We start from the raw sequence: 20506 nt of genomic DNA, 5'->3' as shown, positions 1-20506 counted from the left end.
CCGACAACTCTTTACAGCCTTAGATAAGTGGCATATGGCTGAGACGTATTTGTACTCTAATAGTTGAACATCATGCATAACAATAAATTTCACTTTTAAAATTATAAATGTGTGTCTGGTTTATTGACATTTAGAACAAGTTGTTCTAAATCTTGAACTTCAACCATGTAGGAACTCACAAAGTAAATGCATAAAGACAAAAATTATCTCCCCCAAGCAGATGATAACCATTGTCGAAGGTTACAACAACTGGGTCTACCTTGGTTAACTGCTTTCCTGATTTTAATGCATGTTTAACAAGCACGTGAAAAATATGAAAAGGAAAATATTCTAGAATTCGGTTTAAGAACAGCTGAAAAGCAGCATGCAAACAAAAACTACACCTGTCTTCTGTGGTTCGGTCAAATCCAAGGTCATAGAAGTTAGATTCCCATTTTTACCTTTAGTACTGTTCTACAGTATTCTCAGTCTCAAGCTAGATCTGCATTGTTTCCTTGCTTTTATCCTTGGACACAAAGATAACCTGTGAAATTCCTAGTGGGTGCCGTACTCTCATTCAGAAGGACAGCTTGTGATGGAAGTTCAAATATACATATCCAATATCCACCATGACGTATATCCCTTACCTTATGAGGTGTAACAGATAAGGAAGTTTAAACAAAAACATTGTATTGTACATATACTCTATAGAGGCCTTTTCTTATTTATACACTTTTCATTGTTTTACCTCTAATGCCTTCCAGCTGCTCTGCTGCAGCTTCATTTAAACATACATTCTGTGTTCCAAAAAGGGCTTTGTGCCACACGCACCTAGCCAAATAGGGCATGAGAACGTCACCACCATTGGAATTCTTGCCATACTACTTTTATTCGGTCTCTATATAAAGAGACACACAGACAGGCTCTAACCACATACAACGCTACATCTACATCACACATCAAGGTAAGTCATGCTTATGAATTTTTACACTACTGATATATTAATATAGTGTAATAAGACTAGTGGTTAAGGTGTTCGGCTAACAATCGAAAAGTTGTGAGCTTGATTCCCAAGTCCACCAGGCTGCCACTGCTGGGTCCCTGAGCAAGTCCCTTAAGCATCAATTGCTCAGTTGGATAAAATGAGAACAAAATGTAAGTCACCCTGGATAAGACCGTCTGCGAAATTCAGGAAAAGTAATGCAATATTGTGAACATTAACTGAATCTGGGGAATGCGATAGCCTAGTAGTCAAGGTGTTGGTCTACTAATCGGAAAGTTGTAAGTTCGATCCCAGGTCCACCAATCTGTCACTGATGGGCCGCTGAGCAAGGCCCTTAACCCTCAATTGCTCAGTTTTTTTTATATATATATATATATATATATATATATATATATATATATATATATATATATATATATATATACACACATATAAATTTTGATAATGTAAGTCGCTCTGGATATGGGTGTCTGCCAAAAGCTGGAAATGTAAATGCTAAATAAAAAAATAACTGATATAACCCTGAAAACCTTTCTGTCTGTTCCAGGTCAAGCACAAATCATTCTTCCTGTCTTTGCCATAAAATGTATGTATTACATTTCTATATACAAAGAAAAACTTAAAACATCTTTACCTTGTTTTGAATATTAACAGATATTACAAATTATGCAAACATTCAGACAACCACACACAAATAAATTGTGTTAAAAAAATGTTGCTTTGGCATTTCAAAAACACAGCTTGAAAACCAACACAAAAAAAATCTGTTTTATAAAATGCATTTGCTCTCCTTCTACATTATTAATTAGATGTATTGATTATTGAATATATCTTAAGTCCACTAGAAACATGGGTGACGCGTTAATGGCGGAGTTTGGTGTCGCAGCATCTTTTCTGCGTAAGTCAGACAAGGAGCGACTAGAAGCCCAGACTCGTCCTTTTGATATGAAACGGGAATGCTTTGTGCCAGATCCCGAAGTCGAGTATGTCAAGGCCTCTGTCACCAGCCGTGATGGAGAAAAAGTTACTGTCGAGACTGAATTTGGAAAGGTAGATCTTTTCGAACTACTGATGAACTAATGAACCATCATTTAGACAGTTCTTTATTAGTCTAAACATCTGTTTTTCTATTTCACAGACAGTGACTGTAAAGGAGTGTGATGTTCACCCTCAGAACCCGCCAAAGTTTGATAAAATTGAGGACATGGCCATGTTCACTTTCCTGCATGAACCTGCTGTGCTGTTTAACCTCAAAGAGCGTTACGCAGCCTGGATGATCTACGTGAGTAAAAAAGATATGAGACTCATAAAACACAATAATAATAAAGATGTCACATGTTGATTTCATTCTTAAATTTATCTCACAGACCTACTCAGGACTTTTCTGTGTAACTGTCAACCCCTACAAGTGGCTGCCAGTGTACAACCAGGAAGTTGTTGTTGCCTACAGAGGCAAGAAGAGGACTGAAGCTCCTCCTCACATCTTCTCCATTTCTGATAATGCCTACCAGTACATGTTGTCAGGTAAATGTCATGTATAGTGTGTCAGAGTGTGTCTGTCAATGTGTCTAACATTTATTTGTTTGTTTGTTTATTTATTTTTACATTTTTCACCTACAGACAGAGAGAACCAGTCAGTCCTGATCACGTAAGTACAAAATTTACCCTGATTTTTAAAGACACATACAATGCAGTGTATACTTATTATGAATATGTGACTACCACTAGTGGAGAATCTGGTGCAGGAAAGACTGTCAACACCAAGAGAGTCATCCAGTACTTTGCTAGCATTGCAGCAGCACCTGGAAAGAAAGATCCATCTTTGGAGAAAAAGGTTACTGACATGTTATTAAGAAGATTATTTAGGCACAATGTTCCTAAATATAAGCCACTAAATACATATAATACCTTTTTTCAGGGCACCCTGGAGGATCAAATTATCCAGTGTAACCCTGCCTTAGAGGCCTTTGGTAATGCCAAGACCATCCGAAATGACAACTCATCTCGTTTTGTGAGTTTATTTCATATATGTTTATATTAATCTTGTAAGAACAAAGGAAATGTGTAAAACTTACCTGGTCTTATTTACCCATAGGGCAAATTCATTCGTATCCACTTTGGTGTCAGTGGAAAATTGTCCTCTGCTGACATTGAGACTTGTAAGTACAAATCTAATTCATACAAATTTTCAAGTGTAAAAAGAACTGCTTATAATGAAAAAAATGCAATGTGAACTTTTTATCTAGATCTTCTGGAAAAGTCTCGTGTGACTTATCAGCTCAAGGCTGAGAGAGATTACCACATCTTCTACCAGATCCTGTCTCAAAAGAAACCAGAATTGCTGGGTTAGTGCAGAATTTTGTAGTTGGTCTGATTTGATGAAATATAAATTTGATACATGAAGACATATATGTGAATGTGCATTTCATTTATCTTACAGAAATGTTGCTCATCACCAACAACCCCTATGACTATGCCTTTATCTCCCAAGGAGAGACACAAGTGGCCTCTATTAATGATTCCGAGGAGCTTATGGCAACTGATGTATGTGTAACTCTTAAATATATATATTTTTTCTATCCATGATATATAGTATAATACAATGTATTTGGTCAACAGGATGCTTTTGATGTGCTAGGCTTTACCCAAGAAGAAAAGAATAGTATATATAAACTGACTGGTGCCATCATGCACTTTGGTAACATGAAGTTCAAGCAAAAGCAGAGAGAGGAGCAGGCTGAGGCTGACGGCACTGAGGGTCAGTGTTATCCTTTAGAAATGTTTATATGGTGTGGGTGTAGCACTGCACATTAAACAATTTGCAATACATCAATTCACAGTTTCTTCCTTATCTAAACAGATGCTGACAAAGTCGCATATCTGATGGGTCTAAACTCTGCCGATCTGCTTAAGGGTTTGTGTCACCCAAGAGTCAAAGTTGGAAATGAGTGGGTCACCAAGGGACAGAATGTCCAGCAGGTAATAAAATGGAGTTTTTTCTGTTGTATTATTCGCCTCTTCTAAAGATGAAGTCTTTAATAATTGACTACTGTTATTTTTTTAGGTGTACTATTCAATTGGTGCTCTTGCAAAATCAGTGTATGAGAAGATGTTCCTTTGGATGGTTGTGAGAATTAACCAATCTCTGGACACCAAGCAGCCTCGCCAGTACTTCATTGGTGTGCTGGATATCGCTGGCTTTGAGATCTTTGATGTACGTGTTAAAACAATACTGCTTTTAGTTTTTCATCCATGTTGCTGGGATTTTTTTCTCTACTTTTTTTGGCTTCATGCTTGTTAATGACACTGTATTTCTACTGCAGTTCAACACCTTTGAGCAGCTGTGCATCAACTTTACTAATGAGAAGTTGCAGCAGTTTTTCAACCACCACATGTTTGTGCTGGAGCAAGAAGAATACAAGAAAGAGGGTATTGAGTGGGAGTTCATTGACTTCGGCATGGATTTGCAGGCTTGTATTGAGCTTATTGAAAAGGTGAGCATACAATACTAAGCATGGACTGAAAAAAATCACTTTACTTTCCAAAAAAATATCACTGACCACATTCTCTCTGAATTTCAGCCCATGGGTATCATGTCCATCCTTGAAGAGGAGTGCATGTTCCCCAAAGCCAGTGATGCCACATTCAAAGCTAAGCTTTATGACAATCACTTGGGCAAATCAGCTAACTTCCAGAAGCCCAGGATTGTGAAAGGTAGACCAGAGGCTCACTTTGCCCTGGTTCACTATGCTGGTACTGTGGACTACAACATTAACAACTGGCTGGTGAAGAACAAGGATCCACTTAATGAAACTGTTGTGGGGCTATTCCAGAAGTCCACTCTAAAGCTGTTAGGCATTCTCTTTGCTGGTTATGCTGGAGCTGACTCAGGTAAGGATATTTGGAAAATTGGAGAATAATGGCTCAGAACTTTAGACTAATGGAAAGCAATGCTGCATTGACTAGGTATAATCTTTAATGAGAAAACTTGTCCGTTAAAGTGCAATAAATCTGACTGAAGGGTGAGTTGGAAATTAGTAATGAAACGCTTGCATTCAGTTTTCTAAGTTGGCACAAGAAGCTGGGAGGGTGAAGCTCAAATTATAGGTGGACGAATAAATACATAAAGATATATTCTGGAAAAAAAAGCAATTTACATATGTATCGTGTTATGGGTGCAGAGAACAGATTAAATGCAGTAAACATATAAAAGGTAAATATCTTTCACCTTCTCGGAACATTGCTATGGCTGCCTATGTTAAATACAGTTGAGCATAGCATTGTTTTCATTTGTTCTTAAATTGAAAACTGTCTCCAAACATGTATTCTCATTCAAGACCATGTCTGGCCCAAAAAATGCAAAGTTAAGACTCAAGTATGATCTCAGTTGTTGATGACAGTATAATTGTTTTATTTTACAGCTGAATCAAAGAGTGGCAAAGGTGCAAAAAAGAAAGGTTCTTCATTTCAGACTGTGTCCGCACTCCATCGTGTAAGTTATTAATCATTTATTATATTACAGTTCAGGAAAATATATACAGGAATTCAAAATATGGTATATGGTCAAAATGGAGAATTAACCATCGCATCCAAGCACAATATGTGCTTGTTGAACATCCTGTTTAAAAACCATTGGCAAAAATATGGAATTGTTATTCCCCCTTTGGTGCTGTTACAGCTACACTCTTCTGCAAAAAAAAAAAAAGATTTTGAAATGGGTTTGAGACCTGTACTCAAGGCCACTCAAGTTCTCCCACAACAACCTAAGAAAGCTAAGCAAGTCTTAGCAAGATTCATAGTGAAACAGATTTGGTCTCAAACAACTGGAATTTGTAATGTTACAGTGTACAAAGACATAGATTAACTGTGTGCTTTGTACTTTGGGGAAACATTTTGAGGAAGACACACACAGAGACATATATAAATGACAGCATAAATGTATCATATGGTGTGACACTTGATTTAATCCTATCTACAGGAAAACCTGAACAAGTTGATGACAAATTTGAGATCCACACACCCACACTTTGTCCGCTGCATCATCCCCAATGAGACCAAGACTCCTGGGGCCATGGAGAATCCTCTTGTTATGCACCAGCTACGCTGTAACGGTGTGCTGGAAGGCATCAGGATCTGCAGAAAGGGCTTCCCTAACAGGATCCTGTATGGTGACTTCAAACAACGGTGAGTTCTGATTGCAAAAATTGAATAAATCTCAGGTAAATGTTCTAGAACTGGAATATAATTAAAGTTCTGATTATTTTCAATATTGTATTTAGTTACCGTATCCTGAATCCTGCTGCCATTCCTGAGGGGCAGTTTATTGACAACAAGAAAGGTGCAGAAAAACTACTTGGCTCTCTGGACATTGACCACAACCAGTATAAACTGGGACACACAAAGGTATAAGGCTTAGACAAATTTAATGTCAAATTAGCAATTTCTTCAGTCATCTCATCTCTAACACATTATCTTTAATGTAATCTCTGTTTAGGTGTTTTTCAAGGCTGGACTTCTGGGTCAACTTGAGGAGATGCGAGATGACCGCCTTGCACTCATCCTTACTGGGATTCAGGCGAGGGCTCGTGGTCTTCTATCAAGGGTTGAATTTCAGAAGATTGTTGAGAGGAGGTAGGTTATACCTCAAGTAAAAAATTATGTTTAAACAAATTTCTTGAAGAACAGAAAAATTAATAGAAATGTCATCATTTCAGGGATGCCTTGTTGGTAATCCAGTGGAATGTCCGAGCTTTCATGGGTGTGAAGAACTGGCCATGGATGAAGCTGTACTTTAAGATCAAACCTTTGCTGAAGTCAGCTGAGGCTGAGAAAGAAATGGCCAATATGAAAGAAGAATTCACAAAGTTGAAAGAGGCCTATGCTAAATCTGAAGCTCGCAGGAAAGAACTGGAAGAGAAAATGGTCTCTCTTCTCCAAGAGAAAAATGACCTACAGCTCCAAGTCCAATCTGTAAGTGCTGTAGAATTAATCATAATGAGCATTTTAATTTTTGCTATTTTTATGTACATTTCATAATGTTATGCTTATTTGTTGACACAAGAATTCCGTTTTTCCAAGCTGTTGAAACATGGGTTTTATTTTGTTGTTGTTTTTTCTTTCTTTATTTAACCAGGTGAGTCAGTTGAGAACCAGTTCTCATTTACAATGATGACCTGATCAAAGGCAACATAAAAATTAATATAATACACAAACACAGCTATAAACAATGACATGTAAAACCAACCAAAATATAAAAAGAAGTACAGAGATTTTGAGTTAGTACAGTAACTGATGTGCATTTTTAGGAACAAGATAACCTTTCTGATGCTGAAGAGCGATGTGAAGGTCTAATTAAGAACAAGATCCAACTTGAAGCTAAATCCAAAGAGTTGGCTGAGAGACTGGAAGATGAAGAGGAAATGAATGCTGAGTTGGTTGCAAAGAAAAGAAAACTTGAGGATGAATGCTCTGAGCTGAAGAAAGACATTGATGATCTGGAGCTTACCTTGGCCAAAGTGGAGAAAGAAAAGCATGCTACTGAAAATAAAGTAGGTTCTACCATGATTTTAATTGTTCTGTCATTTACTTTAGTGCAATTCACCTTTGGTAGAAGCAAGCATTGTTTCAATGTACTGAAGCAATGCTATACATATTAGGTTAAAAACCTGACTGAGGAAATGGCGGCTCTGGATGAAATCATCGCCAAGCTGACCAAGGAGAAAAAAGCTCTCCAGGAAGCTCATCAGCAAACACTGGATGATCTGCAGAGTGAGGAGGACAAAGTCAACACTCTGACCAAAGCTAAAGCTAAACTGGAGCAGCAAGTTGATGATGTGGGTAACAGATAATACTTTATAAAAAATATTTTAGAGGACTAAAGAGGACAAAATAGAGGACTAAAGAGGATAATAAATTTGCTCTTTTTTTTACCCCACTGACATCCTCTAGCTTGAGGGATCTCTCGAACAAGAAAAGAAAATTCGAATGGACCTTGAGCGAGCCAAGAGAAAACTTGAGGGTGACTTGAAGTTGACTCAAGAGAATGTGATGGATTTGGAAAATGACAAGCAGCAAATGGAGGAAAGGCTTAAAAAGTAAGAATTTGAATATATTTCGTGAAATTCAAAGCATTTATAATGGCACAGAAACAAAAATATCCTATTTATTCTGCAGAAAAGACTTTGAGGTCAGCCAACTTAATAGTAAAATCGAGGATGAACAAGCAATGGGAGCCCAACTCCAGAAGAAACTGAAGGAGTTGCAGGTAATGGAAGAAAACTAAACAAAACAAAATGTCTGCATTGTTGAAATGTAAAATTTCTAAAATCAAATGTTCTGGAAATAGGCTCGTATTGAAGAGCTTGAAGAAGAGTTGGAGGCTGAGAGAGCTGCTCGTGCCAAGGTTGAGAAGCAAAGGGCAGATCTGGCTCGAGAACTGGAGGAGATCAGTGAGAGGCTGGAGGAGGCTGGTGGTGCCACTGCAGCTCAGATTGAAATGAACAAGAAGAGAGAGGCTGAGTTCCAGAAACTGCGCAGAGACCTTGAAGAGGCCACCCTGCATCATGAAGCCACTGCTGCAACTTTAAGAAAGAAACATGCTGACAGTGTTGCAGATCTGGGAGAACAGATTGATAACCTTCAGAGAGTGAAGCAGAAGCTTGAGAAGGAGAAGAGTGAACTGAGACTGGAGCTGGATGATGTGGTCTCCAACATGGAGCAGATTGTTAAAGCCAAGGTAACAATGAATAATTATGTACAGTGTATACAGACATTTATATTTTATCTTTAAAATAAAGACATCAAAATGCATCAAATTTTCCAGGCAAACTTGGAGAAAATGTGTAGAACCCTGGAAGACCAAATGAGTGAATTCAGGACCAAAGCTGAGGAAGGCCAGCGCACAATCAATGATTTTTCAATGCAGAAGGCAAAGCTTCAAACTGAAAATGGTAAGCCTGTCAGCAACCAAACATTAAAGGTGGGGTGTACGTTGTTTGAGAAATGCTTCAGAAAACTGAGTTGGGCCGACAAACAAAATAAACGTGTAGCCAATGAGCAGAAAGGGGCGTGTCTTGTCAATATGCAGCGGAGAGAGTGTTCAGTGCACATGTCTGACATTAGCAGAAAGCGATCGAAACATTGACATGGCAGATAACAACGAAAAGTGAAAAAAGGCTTACGATAAGGCAAGAAGCAGGACCCGTGTTTATATAAGATCAGCTTTCCAGTGCTGGAGAGAACTGAACATCTTCCGCATGAAATGGAGCTAAACCTTTCACTGTACAACACACAGTACTACAAAAACACATTTGTATTACCAGAGTATTACTCCTTGAGTTAATTTATTGATAAAAAATATCCCCTCAGAGCTATCAAAAAAGGGGTGACACCCATTTGGGTTAGGGGCGTGTTTCCTTTGGTGATTTCAAATGTCAACATTGGCTTTCAAACATTGTACACCCCACTTTTAAACCCTATTTATACAGTGTAATTCATCTTAGATTTGTCTCATCATTTCAGGTGAGCTTTCCAGACAATTGGAAGAAAAGGATTCACTGGTCTCTCAGCTGACAAGAGGGAAACAGTCCTACACCCAGCAGATTGAGGATCTCAAGAGACAGCTGGAAGAGGAAGTCAAGGTATCTTTCAATGCTCATTAATTAGCACATAAAACCTACAAAAAAAACCCACTATAACCATGCTATCAACTGATTTCCAGGCCAAGAATGCCTTGGCTCATGCAGTGCAGTCGGCTCGTCATGATTCTGACCTGCTCAGAGAGCAGTATGAAGAGGAGCAGGAGGCTAAGGCTGAGCTACAGCGCAGTCTCTCCAAAGCAAACTCTGAGGTAGCTCAGTGGAGAACCAAGTATGAAACTGATGCCATCCAGAGAACAGAAGAGCTGGAGGATGCAAAGTAAGAATCTACTGACTTTGCGGATTCCATTTTAACAATGTATCAATATGACAAAAATGACATTTATTGTCAACAGAAAACCCACACTGAAATTCCAGAAACATACCCTTCTCTTTTTCAGGAAGAAACTTGCACAGCGTCTGCAAGATGCAGAAGAAGCTGTGGAAGCTGTTAATGCCAAATGTTCATCTTTGGAAAAGACAAAACACAGACTGCAGAACGAGATCGAAGATCTTATGGTTGATGTAGAAAGATCCAATGCTGCTGCTGCTGCTCTGGACAAGAAGCAAAGGAACTTTGACAAGGTCGGTACAAAAATAAATGCATACACTGATTTTTTTGGCATTTGGATAAGTCATTTAAACAAGCTTAATCAACAAATATTCAACAAGAATATCCATTTTTTAAAAATCCAATTTAATGGGGTGATCTTAAAATGGTTGTTCACATAAAATCTTCCTAAAATACTGCCTTTCCAAGTATATCTGTGCACACTTTAATCAGGTCCTGGCTGAATGGAAGCAAAAGTATGAAGAGTCCCAGTCTGAGTTGGAAAGCTCTCAGAAAGATGCCAGATCTCTAAGCACTGAGCTCTTCAAACTGAAAAATTCCTATGAGGAGTCTTTGGACCATCTGGAGACCATGAAGAGGGAGAAGAAGAACTTGCAAGGTTCTTATAATTTGAACATTATTCAAAATAACAGTGTTTACATTTCAGATTGTTTGTTAATGCCTTGTTTTCTATTAAAAAGAGGAAATTGCTGATCTCACTGAACAACTTGGTGAAAGTGGGAAGAGTATTCATGAGCTGGAAAAAGCAAGGAAACAGTTGGAGCAGGAGAAGGCTGAGATTCAAGCAGCTCTTGAGGAAGCTGAGGTGAATTTATGAAAATGGTCACATTCCTGGATTATACTATCCTTCTATTTATTCAAAACAAAATACTTCCTGTTATTTGTTACTAACAGGGATCTCTTGAGCATGAGGAGGGCAAAATTCTTAGAGCTCAACTAGAGTTCAACCAGGTAAAGGCTGACATTGAGCGTAAGCTGTCTGAAAAAGATGAGGAAATGGAGCAGGCCAAGAGAAACCAACAAAGAGTGGTGGATACCCTGCAAAGCTCTCTAGAGTCTGAGACTCGCAGCAGAAATGAAGCCCTCAGAATTAAGAAGAAGATGGAAGGAGACTTAAATGAGATGGAGATACAGCTCAGCCAGGCTAACAGGCAAGCCGCAGAGGCCCAGAAACAGCTGAAGAGTCTCCATGGACATATGAAGGTATGCCAAAAAAATTCTTTGTATAATTTAAGTATACTGAATTTTTTTTTTATTAAATTATACATTTTGTACTTTTTCAGGATTCTCAACTGCAGCTGGATGATGCTCTTCGTGGTAACGATGATCTCAAAGAGAACATTGCTATTGTGGAGAGACGCAACAATCTACTCCAGGCTGAACTGGATGAACTAAGATCCCTTGTAGAGCAGACAGAGAGAGGCCGCAAACTGGCTGAACAAGAACTGCTGGATGTCAGTGAGAGGGTTCAGCTACTGCACTCTCAGGTAGTATACTGATTTCTTTTTTTAATCACAGGGCAGATACAGTTGAATATGAATTATAAAATCTCTGAGGATTTAACTATAACTCCATGCATTTTTAGAACACTAGCTTGCTGAACCAGAAGAAGAAACTAGAGGGAGACACTTCCCAGCTTCAGACTGAGGTAGAGGAGGCTGTCCAAGAGTGCAGGAATGCTGAGGAAAAGGCCAAAAAAGCCATCACTGATGCTGCCATGATGGCAGAAGAACTAAAGAAGGAGCAGGACACCAGTGCTCACCTGGAGCGCATGAAGAAGAACATGGAGCAGACAATCAAAGATCTCCAGCACCGTCTGGATGAAGCTGAGCAAATCGCCATGAAAGGTGGCAAGAAGCAGGTCCAGAAGCTGGAGGCTAGGGTATGTTCCTATGTTTATCTCAATCTGACTCCAGAAATATGAAACATCCATTTGTTACATTCATTCTATTTAATTAGGTCAGAGAGCTGGAAAGTGAAGTGGAGCTGGAACAGAGGAAATCCAGTGAGTCAATTAAGGGCATCCGTAAATATGAGCGCCGTATTAAGGAGCTGACCTACCAGGTTATTTCCCTTGTCAACAAAGTTTTATATGCAATAACGTTAAACAACCAGAATGACAGAATTTAGCATATATTCCTGCTTTTTATTTTGTAGACTGAGGAGGATCGCAAGAATCTTGCCCGTCTGCAGGACCTTGTGGACAAACTTCAGCTAAAGGTCAAGTCCTACAAGAGAGCTGCTGAGGAGTCTGTAAGTTTATTGTCAAACTAAGCTACTATATTTTTGCTGTTTGCTATATATTGTATTTGCCATTCACTGTGTTTTCATTTTTAAGGAGGAGCAAGCTAATGCCAATCTTGGAAAGTTCCGCAAACTGCAGCATGAACTGGATGAAGCTGAGGAAAGAGCAGATATTGCAGAGTCCCAAGTCAACAAGTTGAGAGCTAAGAGCCGTGACACTGGTTCCAAGGCAAGTACTGTAATCAATAGCACACAAAAAACACACTGACCAGAACAACATAGTCTGGAAAATGAACTAGGGCAAATTCTCTTCTTTATTTGTTACAGAAAGGACATGATGAAGAGTGAACCTCCCCTGCAGATGTATTGCACAGCTTTTGAAAATGTGTTAGTCAACAGTCTGATGTAGAATAAATAAGTATTTTAAATTCTAAACTTCCTTGACAGCTCTGATTTTTCACTGCACTCAAAACAGCTACATTAAATAAACAGTTTAAAACATAATTTACAGTTCATTTAAAATAACTGACATTATGTCAGTTAAAATGAATACAGTGGGCAATGATTTTTGTAATAACTAATAAATGAAGAAAAAAAATATGCCTTTTTCCCCCATCATAGCGCACATGCAAAAACAAGGTGTCGTGTTGCTGCTTAAATTTTAGCATACTGGCACACATGACAGTAGTGCACAAAATAGGCTGTGCTGCTGGATTTTCATTTCATTTTTGGAAAATTATCATTGACACAAATACAGTGCCTTGCAAAAGTATTCATACCCACTGAACTTTTCCACATTTTGACATGTTACAACCACAAAGAAAATGTAATTTTTGGGGTTTTTACGAAAGAAAGTGGCACATAATTGTGAAGTGGAATTAAAATTATAAATGGAGTCCACATTTTTTTTTTACAAATAAATATCTGAAAAGGCTCCAGTTTCCTCCCCCGGTCCAAAGACATGCATGGTAGGTTGACTGGCATCTCTGGAAAATTGTCTGTAGTGTATATGATTGCGTGAGTGAATGAGAGAGTGTGTGCCCTGCCTTGTGTTGGCACTCCGTCTAGGGTGTATCCTTGATGCCAGATGACGCCTAAGATAGGCACAGGCTCCCCATGACCCGAGGTAGTTCGGATAAGCGGTAGAAAATGAATGAAGGAATGAATATCTGAAAAGTGTGGTGTGCATTTGTATGCAGCCCCCTTTACTCTGATATCCCAAATTAAAATCCATTGAAGCCAACCGCCTTCAGAAGTCACCTAATTAGTAAATAGAGTGCACCTGTGTGTAATTTAATCCCAGTATAAATACAGCTGTTCTGTGAAGCCCTCAGAAATGTGTTAGAGAACATTAGTGAACAAACAGCATCATGAAGACCAAATAACACACCAGACAGGTCAGGTATAAAGTTGTGGAGAAGTTTAAAGCAGGGTTAGGTTATAAATTAATATCCCAAGCCTTGAACATCTCACAGAGCACTGTACAATCCATCACCCGGAAATGGAAAGAGTACTGCACAACTGCAAGCCTACCAAGATGTGGCCATCCACCTACTGTAAACTGACAGGCCGTGCAAGGAGAGCATTAATCAAAGAAGCAACCAAGAGGCCCATGGTAACTCTGGAGGAGCTGCAGAGATCCCCAGCTCAGGTGTGTCAGGATGCAGCTCGGACTTTGGCTACATGCTTTTGTTGATGTTCTGTGTTCACGTGTCTGCCCCACCCTTGTCTCGTCCTCCTCGCCTTTGCACACCTGTTCTTCACGTGTTAATTGTTGTTATTATTTAGTTGAGCCATGTTGCCTTGAGCAGCGCGGAATCCTCTGTTGTTGTTTGTCGTTGTCATCTGTTGTCTTGTCTCTAGTCTCTGTCCCTGTTTTGTGTTTTTTTTATTTAATAAACCTGTTTATTTTACACTATCCTGCATTTGGGTCTATTTTATCCCTGCATCGCTGACAGAAAGATTTTGCCACTCCTGCTAGATCTTAGGAGTGGCAAAATCCTTCTGTCAGCGAGGCAGGGATAAAATAGACCCAAATGCAGGATAGTGTAAAATAAACAGGTTTATTAAATAAAAAACATCACCCCACATCTGTCCGGTGGGGACTTCGCTTCACTTCTAGTTTCCGTGGAGGACGCTACCCCACTTACTGCCCATTGGAGGTGTTGCAAGCCCATGATTTGCCTCCATCGATATTTTTGTTGATTTTTGCTCTGTGAAGGAAGGATTTTTTTTCCCACCCTCCCTCCCCTTTTCTGGTTTCCGAGATGTGGGTCTGGCCTCAGTGTGTCGGGGGTTGCGCTCGGCCCTTTTGCTCGGCTGTGGACGTCGCTCGGCCCTTCTGCTCGGTTGTGGACATCACTCAGCCCTCTCTGGCTGGGTCGCTGTGCGCCTTGCTCCCCCCACCTGCCTCGCAGTGTGCCTTGCCCCCCCAACGGCCTTGCCGTGTGCCTTGCCCTCTCCCACCTGCCTCACCGTATGCCTCGCCCCCCCCCCAGACCTTGTTGAAACTGTTATTAAGACGGATTGGTGGGTCGGGAGCCGCGCCTCGAGGGGGGGGTACTGTCAGGACTCAGCCCGGACTTTGGCCATGTGCTTTTGTTGATGTTCTGTGTTCACGTGTTTGCCCTGCCCTTGTCTCGTCCTCCCCACCTCTGCACACCTGTTCCTCATGTGCTAATTGTTGTTAGTATTTAGTTGAGCCACATTGCCTTGAGCAGCGCAGAATCCTCTGTTGTCTGTTGTTGTTTGTCGTTGTCATCTGTTGTCTTATCTGTATTCTGTGTCCCTGTTTCGTGTTTTTTTATTTAATAAACCTGTTTATTTTACACTATCCTGCATTTGGGTCTATTTTATCCCCGCATCGCTGACAAGGTGGGAGAATCTGTCCACAGGACAACTATTAGTTGTGCACTCCACAAATCTGGTCTTTATGGAAGAGTGGCAATACTGTAAGACAGCCATTGTTTAAAGTAAGCCAGAAGAAATCCCATTTGCAGTTTGCGACAAGCCATGTGGGGGACACAGCAAGCATGTGGAAGAAGGTGCTCTGGTCAGATGAGACCAAAATTTAACTTTTTGGCCAAAATTCAAAACGTTATGTGTGGCAGAATCCAAACACTGCACATCACCCTGAACACACCATCTCCTAATAATAGTGCAGTGTTTGACAAAAATAAGGCTCAGGTTACAGATTTCAACACAGGAGGAGTACCACTGTTTCTTCAGTCCTTGCTCCTGTGTGATGAAAATCCAGATAATCAAACAGCTGAGAATGGGCAAGAGCTTAGAATAGACTGTCCAAGCGTTACGACTAAGTAAGGTACTTGATGAGAGGGAGCATGTCAACTGTGAAACAGGGGTGAGGACAGGCTTGACCTCACCCCTCTTGAGAACGTTATGTTTGGTGGAAATCTAACACTGTGCATCACCCTGATGCAAACATACAGCCAGGGCTACAATGGAGTGGTTTAGATCAAAGCATATTCATGTGTTAGAATGGCCCAGTCAAAGTCCAGACCTAAATCCAATTGAGAATCTGTGGTGAGACTTTTGCAAGGCACTGTAAAAGTTGTGCACTCTCTCACTAGATTTGAAGTCATTGTTTTAATGTTTCCACCAAGAAAGGTACAGTCTTCTAGCTATAGATTTTTGCAGCAGCTTTAAATATAGCAGAAGCTTTAAATATAGCACATTCAGATTTCTCTGCTTTCACTCTTTACACAATAAAAGTCATCTTAAATGTGTAAGTTAAATCACTATTTTCCCAAAGCATTTGTTAGATGCTCAAAAAAAATGATCCCGGGATAACTTGATCCACCTCGCTGCTACCATTTGTAGTGAAGCACCAAGTGATCTGTAGACAGTGATCTTTGCAACTCCATTTACCCAAACATATGATTGCATAATATTCCAGAAAGAGGATCACTGTCACCTACACATAGAAGGGAGTTTGAAGTTCTTATAAATAAGTTAAAGTTCTGTCAGGACCACTTTGTCACAAGGGAATTAGATGATATGCATACAGTTAGTGTTGGCGGTATGGTTCTGTTCTGGGCAAGAATCCACGTGCCCGTCCAAGCGCATGCATGGACAGAGTGGGGAGAGTGGCGACTAGAAAATAGAATAGACCCCCCCTAACAGAACCACTAGCATGCATAGTATTGATAAGCTCACTTACACGTTTTTGGAAAGAATAAATGAATGGATAGATAGATAATCAAATAATTAGAGAGGGGGGAGAGAGAGAGAAAAAGGTATGTGGAGATTTAAGACAACTGGTACAGCGAACACGGGTTCTGGCGTGGTGGAGTCGGGGTTGGAGGAGGGAGTTTAGATCGCGGCAGCAGTGAAGCGCTGAACGGATCTATGAATGGGAATTTAAATGGTCGGGTAATACAGATGTCGTAACCGGATTGGTGCACGTCACGGACAGCTGATTAACAGCTGATGCACGCTTGACGACATGGCCTGCCAGAACTAACACGATGCTTGATTTCTGTCAGGACCACTTTGTCACAAGGGAATTAGATGATATGCATACAGTTAGTGTTGGCGGTATGGTTCTGTTCTGGGCAAGAATCCACGTGCCCGTCCAAGCGCATCGACTAGAAAATAGAAGAGCAGCGACTAGAAAATAGAATAGACCCCCAAAACAAAACCATGTGCCAAGGGGAAAAACCCCCAACATAACTGTAGCAGTGTGAAGCCGGTCATCCGGAACTGATCAAAAATCGGAGGAGTGTCGTCCTGGTTGAGCGAATAATGGCATAATGCAACGAGCACGTTGCTGAGTCAATTAAAGCGAAGTGTGGAGCAAAAAGGGGCTTGATGCACCCCTGCGCAGCGCTATGAACAAGCATGTTGGATATCCACTAATAATAAAATGATGGGTAGGGGAGCACGCATCCTGTGGAACTCTGGTTTCTCATGAAGCTTGGTTTCGACATCCTGAGGGAAGAAAAAGATGTTGCAGTATGAAGCCAGTACTTCCACCTAAACATGATAAGGGGAAGGTCATCCTGGGCTGATCGAAGCAGCATATTGCGACAAGCATATTGCTGTAGTCTGTAGAGTCGAGTGTGAGTCGTAGAGGGGGAAGCATGATACACCCCTGCGGCAGCGATGAAACGATGAGCATGTATTATATATGCTAGGCTATAGTGGGAACAGGTAGGGGAAGCATGCATCCTGTAGAGGACTCTAGTTGCTCGTGGGGCTTGGTATTCGAACATACTTCTAAAGGCTAGTACGTCCGGGGCTAATCGACAATCAGGGGAAGCATCGCCCTGGGCTGAGCAGATGGCGGCATATTTGCACGAGCTTGCAGCTGCAGAAGTTGAGGCCGAGTGTGCAGCGTAACGGAGGGAGCGGGATACGCCCCGTGGCAGTAATATAGTGACGGCATGTTGTGCATACGCTAAGCTAGCAACGAGCATGTAGTATATCCACTCAGCTAGTGCAGCAGGGGAAGCTTCCCCTGAGCTGAGCGGAAGGCGGCATGTGCATTTTTTTTTTTTTTTTTTTTTGTGTAACGGCATGATGTGAATCCACTCAGCTATGTGCAGCAGGGGAAGCTTCCCCTGAGCTGAGCGGATGGCGGCATGTTTGCAATGAGCATGTAGTATATCCACTCAGCTAGTGCAGCAGGGGAAGCTTCCCCTGAGCTGAGCGGATGGCGGCATGTTTGCAATGAGCATGTAGTATATCCACTCAGCTAGTGCAGCAGGGGAGGCTTCCCCTGAGCTGAGCGGATGGCGGCATGTTTGCAATGAGCATGTAGTATATCCACTCAGCTAGTGCAGCAGGGGAAGCGTCCCCTGAGCTGAGCGGATGGCGGCATATGCATTTTTTTTTTTTGTGTAACAAGCATGATGTGAATCCACTCAGCTAAGTGCAGCAGGGGAAGCTTTCCCTGAGCTGAGCGGATGGAGCATATTTGCAACAAGCATGTAGTATATCCACTCAGCTATAGTGCAGCAGGGGAAGCTTCAACTGAGCTGAGCGGATGGCGGCATATTTGCAACGAGCATGTAGTATATCCACTCAGCTAGTGCAGCAGGGGAAGCTTCCCCTGAGCTGAGCGGATGGCGGCATATTTGCAACGAGCTTGTAGTATATCCACTCAGCTAGTGCAGCAGGGAAAGCTTCCCCTGAGCTGAGCGAATGGCGGCATTTTTGCAGCGAGCATGTTGCTGTAGTAAGTTGAAAAGCTATCCCTCGGTTGGCTAGTGCGTGATTAGATGCTGCGAAGACGTCTTCCTGAGGGAGAAGAGAGGGACAGGTGTGTGGATTCATGATGATCCTCCGGGCTTTCCTTATATGCTGCCTGGTGCAGATGTCCTGGAGGGAGGGAACTTTCCAGAACTTTAAGGTTGCCAGCGTGCTGTTTCCGAACCAACAGTGGTGCAGCCCATCAGGATGCTCTTTATTGTGCAGTTGTAAAATGTTCTGGGGATGCTGGGGCTTGTTCCTATCTTCCTCGGCCATCTTGGGAAGAAGATACTTACAACTGAGGGTTAAGGGCCTTGCTCAGGGGCCCAGCAGTGGCAGCTTGGTGGACCTGGGGTTCGAACCCATGACCTTCATGATGCATCAGTAGCCCAACACCTTAACCACTAGCGTGTCATAACGTGGCCTAGCAAGGCATGACTTAACCTGGCATAAAATGATGGGACATGGCGTAGCATGCGTAACTTAGCATAGTGGGCGTATCGAGGCATAGCATTACCTAGCAAAACGTAACATAGCAAAGCTAGCATTGCATGACATGGCCCGTTGTGACATGCATGCAAAACATAGCTTAACGTGGCGAAGTATGCATGGCATGACGTAGCTTAACACCGCGAGGCATGCACTAGCCTAGCATGACATGGCGTGGCCTAGCATGACGTAGCATGACATGACGTTTCGTGACATAATGTAGAGTAGCGTTAAATGACTAGCCTAGCCTGCGTAACGTAGCGTAGCACGCGAGGCGTAGCATGACGCGGAGTGGCATAACGGACTGGACAACACACCAGCCCTAAGGTTGCTTCCGGCTCAACGAACGCGCCATTAAAGCGAACACGCGCGCCGTATCGACTTGAATATGAAGTTTAAAGCATATTCAAACGTTCCTTTCGGCTTGGGTAACCGGTAGTAATCACGACCGCTTATAGTTCCATATCGCGAACACGAAGGGAGACAGCTTGCGGTTTGAACTCTGAATGCCACCGAGTTTAGATCGCGGCAGCAGCGAAGCGCTGAACGGCTCTATGAATGGGAATTTAAATGGTCGGGTAAAACGGATGTCGTAACCGGATTGGTGTACGTCGCGGACAGCTGATTAACAGCTGATGCACACTTGACGACGTGGCCTGCCAGAACTAACGCGATGCTTGATTTTTTAGAACTTATTTAACTTTAAATGGAAGAATCTTGAGCTGCTCTTTGCTTTTGATCAGTTTTCAGCAAATAATTAATGTTGGCCCATAACTTTGAAACCAGTGTTTTGTTGAGAGAAAAAAAAATAGGTTTTTGTATTCTTCCATAAAAAGTACCAATAATTGTTACAGATGTTCTGCTGTTAACCAAGTTCTTCAAACATTATCTGCGTGTACTTCATGTCTCTTTGCATGGATGTGTGAAAAACTGAGATAGTCTCTCTCACCTATTGTTCAAAACAGATGCAGGAACCTCCTAATAATAGTGCAGTGTTTGACAAAAATAAGGCTCAGGTTACAGATTTCAACACAGGAGGAGTACCACTGTTTCTTCAGTCCTTGCTCCTATGTGATGATAATCCAGATAATCAAACAGCTGAGAATGGGCAATAGCTTAGAATAGACTGTCCAAGCGTTAAGACTAAGTAAGGTACTTGATGAGGGAGCATATCAACTGTGAAACAGGGGTGAGGACAGGCTTGACCTGTTTCAGTACAAAATATTTAACAATGTTGATAATAGTCTTAAAATAGAATAATCTAGTTGACACAATGGTCCTTTTAGAACGTTAAGCTATGTTTTGCATGCATGTCACAACGGGCCATGTCATGCAATGCTTTGATAATAAGTTTGATTTTCTAGTCTTGTTAGACATCCATTACATACAGTCAAACATTTTACAAGTTCTCTGTATCAATGTACATAATAATGTAGTGATATTTTGAGATCCATTAAAAGTTGCTAGTATAATGTCAAAAGGAAGAAAACGTTAATTCTTTTTTATCAATTAATCACCTGAATCAGCTCATAACAACTAAGCATTTATCAATGTGCTCTTCTAACCGGCAACTCTTTACAGCCTTAGATA

General features: G+C 41.2%; 1 protein-coding gene across 2 annotated transcripts; it reads left to right on the top strand.

Annotated features, from left to right (window-relative positions):
• Window positions 1-875: 875 nt before the first annotated feature.
• On the top strand, window positions 876-12649 carry LOC113644506 (myosin-7-like). 2 transcript variants are annotated; one of them, XM_047810889.1, is made up of 39 exons: window positions 876-943; window positions 1530-1568; window positions 1820-2032; window positions 2121-2264; window positions 2350-2506; window positions 2603-2630; window positions 2711-2816; window positions 2901-2993; window positions 3078-3141; window positions 3229-3327; window positions 3423-3526; window positions 3602-3740; window positions 3843-3961; window positions 4047-4196; window positions 4306-4476; window positions 4564-4873; window positions 5404-5474; window positions 5961-6166; window positions 6262-6385; window positions 6477-6613; window positions 6697-6952; window positions 7288-7530; window positions 7639-7815; window positions 7931-8076; window positions 8156-8246; window positions 8328-8717; window positions 8805-8931; window positions 9503-9621; window positions 9702-9898; window positions 10020-10203; window positions 10403-10568; window positions 10651-10775; window positions 10865-11173; window positions 11254-11457; window positions 11556-11852; window positions 11930-12034; window positions 12128-12223; window positions 12309-12443; window positions 12542-12649. In XM_047810889.1, the coding sequence occupies exons 3-39, from the start codon at window positions 1832-1834 to the stop codon at window positions 12560-12562; spliced, it is 5811 nt and encodes a 1936-aa protein (XP_047666845.1). In that variant the 5' UTR covers window positions 876-943; window positions 1530-1568; window positions 1820-1831; the 3' UTR covers window positions 12563-12649. The 2 variants fall into 2 exon arrangements, with proteins under 2 accessions (XP_047666845.1, XP_047666844.1); XM_047810888.1 differs by having other exon boundaries at window positions 2711-2993.
• Window positions 12650-20506: the final 7857 nt, after the last annotated feature.

Source organism: Tachysurus fulvidraco, chromosome 3, assembly GCF_022655615.1.
Source record: "Tachysurus fulvidraco isolate hzauxx_2018 chromosome 3, HZAU_PFXX_2.0, whole genome shotgun sequence".
NCBI classification, from domain to species: domain Eukaryota; kingdom Metazoa; phylum Chordata; class Actinopteri; order Siluriformes; family Bagridae; genus Tachysurus; species Tachysurus fulvidraco.
This window is presented reverse-complemented; position numbering and strand designations above follow the sequence as displayed.

Excerpts from the sequence above, each read along its gene's own strand:
- LOC113644506 (XM_047810888.1), top strand. The coding sequence starts at position 1,832 with ATGGGTGACGCGTTAATGGCGGAGTTTGGTGTCGCAGCATCTTTTCTG. Across the intron at positions 2,033-2,120 it reads TCGAGACTGAATTTGGAAAG|ACAGTGACTGTAAAGGAGTG; the intron begins GTAGATCTTTTC and ends TCTATTTCACAG. Across the intron at positions 3,142-3,228 it reads CTCTGCTGACATTGAGACTT|ATCTTCTGGAAAAGTCTCGT; the intron begins GTAAGTACAAAT and ends CTTTTTATCTAG.